The sequence below is a fragment of the Cebus imitator genome, unplaced genomic scaffold (genome assembly GCF_001604975.1).
Source record: "Cebus imitator isolate Cc_AM_T3 unplaced genomic scaffold, Cebus_imitator-1.0 Scaffold663, whole genome shotgun sequence".
NCBI lineage: Eukaryota > Metazoa > Chordata > Mammalia > Primates > Cebidae > Cebus > Cebus imitator.
Genome location: NW_016107978.1, coordinates 329,938 through 334,841, shown reverse-complemented (window position 1 = coordinate 334,841; position 4,904 = coordinate 329,938). Strand labels below are relative to the sequence as shown.

Below are 4,904 nucleotides of genomic sequence, written 5' to 3'. Positions count from 1 at the left end.
TTTCCAACCAGCAATTATGAAGACTGAAATCCAGCCTTGAATCAGTTTAATTCATGATTGTATTAAGGACCCCATCTTGGCCAGGTGTGGTGCCTCATGCCTGTAATCCCAGCACTTTGGGAGGCTGAGGTGGGCAGATCATGAGGTCAGGAGTTCAAGATCAGCCTGGCAAATGTAGTAAAACCCCATCTCTACTAAAAATATAAAAATTAGCTGAGTGTGTTGGCACACACCTGTAGTCCCAGCTACTTAAGAGACTGAGGCAGGAGAATTGCTTGAACCCAGGAGGTGGAGGTTGCAGAGAGCCGAGACTATGTCACTGCACTCCAACCTAGGCGGCAGAATGAGACTCCAACTCAGAAAAAAAAGACCCCATTTATATTCCTTATAAACAAACCCACCATATTCCTTAAGGACCACCTTGAACACCCCAGGAATTGGGCAAGTGTGCCTCTTTTTAACTACCATAGCACTATTAGTCTACTGTAGCACATAGTACACCATAGTAAATTGCTTGTTTAAATGACCTCCCTCTGTACCCTATCCAGTCCCTGAATTCTTGGGCAGGTACTATATCTTGTAAACTTTTTTACTTGTATAAATAGGGCACACAACTGTGCTCATTATATAAAAGCAGTTGAATAAATCAGTGTATTAGCATTATCTTTCATTTATTAATCTTTTATTTTTCATTACATTTTAATACAGCAAAGCAAATACAGGTAAACATCAGTATTCTTTATACAATAGCAGACAGAAAGGGAAGCCAGCCACAATTTAGAGTGCTTTTTCAGTTGTTGCTATATTTGTTTGTTAGTTTATCACTTTAAGCCAGATTATTTTACTGGCAAATTTGTTCAAACTTTCAAGGAAAAGCCTATATCTATAGCTATATGCTATATATTCTCTTCTAGATAATGCAACAAGATGGAAATATTTCCAAAACATTTTATAAAGCTATCAAAACTCATACCAAAATACAACAGAGACAGCAAGTGGTCAATCACATTTACCCAATCGGACAGTATATTAAAACAGTTGAAACATTTCAAGACACAACACAAGAACTAAACATGAGAAGACATAAATAGAACTGGAACACAAATACCAAATACAATATGTAACCCCCCACCCCCCCACCCCCACCCAATACATGAGACTTGAGTCTCTAAGGCCCCTCCTTGCAAGGCCCCTCTGACTGCCATGCATTCCTCTACCTGAAGTTGTGAACAAAGAATTGCCTGTGCCCAACATCAGCTCTATTGGCCTCATCTTCCATTGCCTCCCTGTACTGCTGTGGCCAGTCCTGTGGCTCCTTTCTGTGGATTCTGGCCACATATCGCAGGGCTTTCATCTTGGAGGTTTCCAGACGGGCTCTAGGACCCCACACAAACTCATATTGCACTGGATCACTGTCTGGAACCCGTAAACTGTCTATGTAGCGCTGACTCAAATATCTGCAAGTAATCACATGCTTTCTCCCAGATTGAACCCCTAAGCCTCTCAGAAAGGCCCAGACTGCAGACTCCCTGGCGTGGTTGCCCATTATAAAGATGAAACTTAGGACCTGCATCAAAAAGTTGTTGCCAGGCCTGTTTGGACTGTCTACAATCTCCTCAGTTTCTTCCATCTCCCTTCGGTTGTACAGGGTATAGGAGTGATTCCTGGGATCAAGTACCACTAGCTCTGTCCCATACACATGGTTCAGGGTACGGGCAGCACGATTCAGGAGGTCAGGGAACACTTTGCTGCACTCTCGGCCAATGTAGTACAGAATTCCTTTCTTTGGTATAGGCAGCTTAGTTGAATCCATAAGCAGAAATAACTGTACCAACTTCCTTGCCTTGCTCTCCAATCTTGACTCAGGCCATGAATGTGGGGGATATTTTGAGGAATAGTTGGAAACCTCTGAATCAGGGGATGCTACCTCTCCAGCAACTTCCTCAAAAAATGGCCTCCTGAAGTGAGGGAGGGCCTGCCAACCCTCAGCAAAGGCTCTGGCAGCATCTTCTTCCAGAGCTTCGTTGTATTGCTCTGGCCAATCCATAGGATCTTTGTTGTATATTTTAGCCATGAACTTCAGAATTTTCATCTTGGTGGTTTCTATGTGGGATCTTGGGCCCCAGAAAAACTCATACTCCACTGGCTTACAGTCAGTTACTGGCCTGTAGTCTAAGTAACGCTGCCATACAAACTCCACAGACAGAAGTCTTTTTGGGTTCCCAAAAATGGAAAGCCTCCTTTCCCGCTGTACCCCCATCCTCCAGAGCATTTCCCATATCTCAGCCTCCTTGGCTTGGTTGCCATTCAGGAATATTTGGCCTAGAATCATCATCAGGAGGCCCATCTTTGGCCCATTTGGGCTCTCTTCTAACCCTTCAAAGGGCACAGGTCCCAGTTTGTTGAGCAGAATGTAGGTGTGTGCCTCAGGGTCAAGTTCTCTCAATTCAAACCTAAAAATGCACTCCAGGTGGGCTGCTGCTCGCCTGAGTATCTCAGGAAACTGGTTGCGATATTCTTTAACAATATATTCCCGCATTTCAGACTCCCGGATAGGGTACTTGCTCTGATCCTTCACCAGCAGGAACTGCAACAGCTCAGCTACATTCTGTTCTATAGGGTCCTGGGGCTTCAGGGTAATTGCAACCCGGGAAGTACTGAGGCCCATAATAGTAATGGAGTTGGGGCTCTCACAGTCTCTCAGGACCTGGAACTCTATAGGGCCTTCTGCACCCTTAGGACCCTCAGAGTCTGAGTCCACAGAGGCCTTGGATTCCCCAGGGCTTGGCAAAACAACGGAGCACTTGGAGGGATTCCGATCCATAGAAGCATTTGAGCTAAACAGTGTGCTCGGGCCCTCACCAGGGGTGGGCAGCACGGAGCTTCCTGGTCCGTTGGAGGAGGTGGGCTGCACTAGGGTACTTGGTCCCTCACCAGGAATAGGCGGCACGGTGGCGCTCAGTCCCTCAGTGGCGGTGGGAGGCACAGAGGTGCACAGTCCTTCACCAGGGGTGGGCGGCACGGAGGTGCTCGTTCCCTCACCAGGAGTAGGCTGCACGGAGGTGCTCAAGCCCTCAGTGGTGGTGGGTGGCACGGAGGTGCTTGATCCCTTACTAGGGGTGGGCACGAAGGAGGTGCTTTGTCCATCAGAGGCGGTGAGCAGCACGGAGGTGCTCGGTCCCTCACCAGGGGTGGCCTGCACGGAGGGGCTCGGTCCCTCATAAGGGTTGGGGACCATGGAGGTGCTTAGTCCCTCAGAGGCGGTGGGTGGCACAGAGGTGTTCTTTCTCTCACCAGGGGTGGGCAGCACGGAGCTGCTCGGTCCCTCAGAGGCGGTGGGTGGCACGGAGGTGCTCGGTCCCTCGGTGGCAATGGGAGGCACAGAGGTGCTCAGTCCCTCACCAGGAGTGGGCTGCACGGAGGTGCGCAGGCCCTCAGTGGTGGTGGGTAGCACAGAGGTGCTTGATCCCTTACTGAGGGTGGGCACTAAGGAGGTGCTTTGTTTGTCAGAGGCGGCAGGCAGCACGGAGGTGCTCGGTCCCTCATTAGGGGTGGATGGCACGGAAGTGCTCAGGCCCTCAGGGACGGTGGGCAGCACGGAGGTGCTCAGTCTCTCATCAGGGGTGGACGGCACGGAAGTGCTCAGGCCCTCAGGGACGGTGGGCAGCACGGAGGTGCTCAGTCCCTCATCAGGAGTGGCCGGCACGGAGATGTTCAGGCCCTCAGTGGCGGTGAGCGGCACGGAGGTGCTCGCTTCCTCACCAGGGTTGGGCGGCACGGAGGTGCTCGGTCCCTCAGCAAGGGTGGACGCCACGGAGGTGCTTGGTCCCTCAAAGGCGGTGGGCGGCACGGAGGTGCTCGTTCCCTCACCAGGGGTGGGCGGCACGGAGGTGCTCCGTCTCTCAGAGACGGTGGGCGGCAAGGAGGTGCTCGGTTTCTTAGAGGAAGTGGGCGGCCTGGAGGTGTTCTGGCCCTCCGAGGCGGCAAGCGTCACAGATGTGCACAGCCCTTTAGACATGGTGGGAGGCCCAGAGGTGCTTAGGCCCTCACAGGGGGTGGGCAGCACGGAGGTGCCAGTTCCCTCAGAGACGGTGGGCTGCCCGGAGGCGCTTGAGGCCTCAGAGATGGTAGGCGGCACAAAGGTGCTTGGACCCTCAGCGGAGGTGGGCAGAACGGAGGTGCTTGGGCCCTCAGAGGCACAGAGGCCCTGGAGGATCTGGGAGTCGATGGGACCCTGGGGGACGTCCGAGCCTGGCACATCACCGGGGAGCCCGGGGGCATTAGGGGCCTGGATTTCGCTGTTGTGCGCAGTGGCCTTTGCACCGCGGCGGCGGCGGCGGCGCGAATTCTGGCTTACCAGAGACATGGTCCTGCCGACCGGCGCGTAGATCTGGCAGAGAGGACTGGAGGTGTGTAGGTGCCTCGGCACAAAACTGCCGCTAGCGGTAATTCTGTTGCTGCTGCTGCCAGAACCAAAGTTCCAAGCAACTTGCTGAAGCTGAAATTAGAGGTGGTGAAAAACGCAGGCACTGGCCAGCAATGAACGCTAGTCTCAGTGTACTCTGCTTCTCACACCCCGCCCCCTGCCGCAGTCCGCGCAGGCGCAGACCGGCTCTGCGGCAAGGCGATCTCGCCCCGCCCCGCACCTTCCCTGGGCCGGAGAAAGTGGATGCGGTGGTTCTGCACCAAAGGAGAGCACTAGCAGAAGGGAAACTCGTAGGGTGGAACAAGGAGCTTAGAGTAGATGGTTAGGGAATAAAAATGGAAATAATAATAACTACTCAGATTTAAGGTACGATTAGAAGGCTTCTACACAGAGCGCCAAGCACTTAATAGATTCTGAAAATTCTGAAATATCATTGAGATTTGCATTTTCCCAAAACTGTTTCAAGGAAAATGTTCGT

The 4,904-nt window shown here is 52.1% G+C and overlaps 1 protein-coding gene across 2 annotated transcripts; it reads right to left on the bottom strand.

Annotated features, from left to right (window-relative positions):
• Window positions 1-654: 654 nt before the first annotated feature.
• On the bottom strand, window positions 655-4,610 carry MAGEE1 (MAGE family member E1). 2 transcript variants are annotated; one of them, XM_037734799.1, is made up of 2 exons: window positions 3,376-4,610; window positions 655-3,195 (listed from the first exon to the last, which is right to left on the bottom strand). In XM_037734799.1, exons 1-2 carry the CDS (start codon window positions 4,364-4,366, stop codon window positions 1,214-1,216), a joined length of 2,973 nt encoding a protein of 990 aa, XP_037590727.1. In that variant the 5' UTR covers window positions 4,367-4,610; the 3' UTR covers window positions 655-1,213. The 2 variants fall into 2 exon arrangements, with proteins under 2 accessions (XP_037590727.1, XP_017373698.1); XM_017518209.1 differs by having other exon boundaries at window positions 655-4,610.
• Between the last annotated feature and the right edge of the window lie 294 nt (window positions 4,611-4,904).

Excerpts from the sequence above, each read along its gene's own strand:
- MAGEE1 (XM_017518209.1), bottom strand. The coding sequence starts at position 4,366 with ATGTCTCTGGTAAGCCAGAATTCGCGCCGCCGCCGCCGCCGCGGTGCA.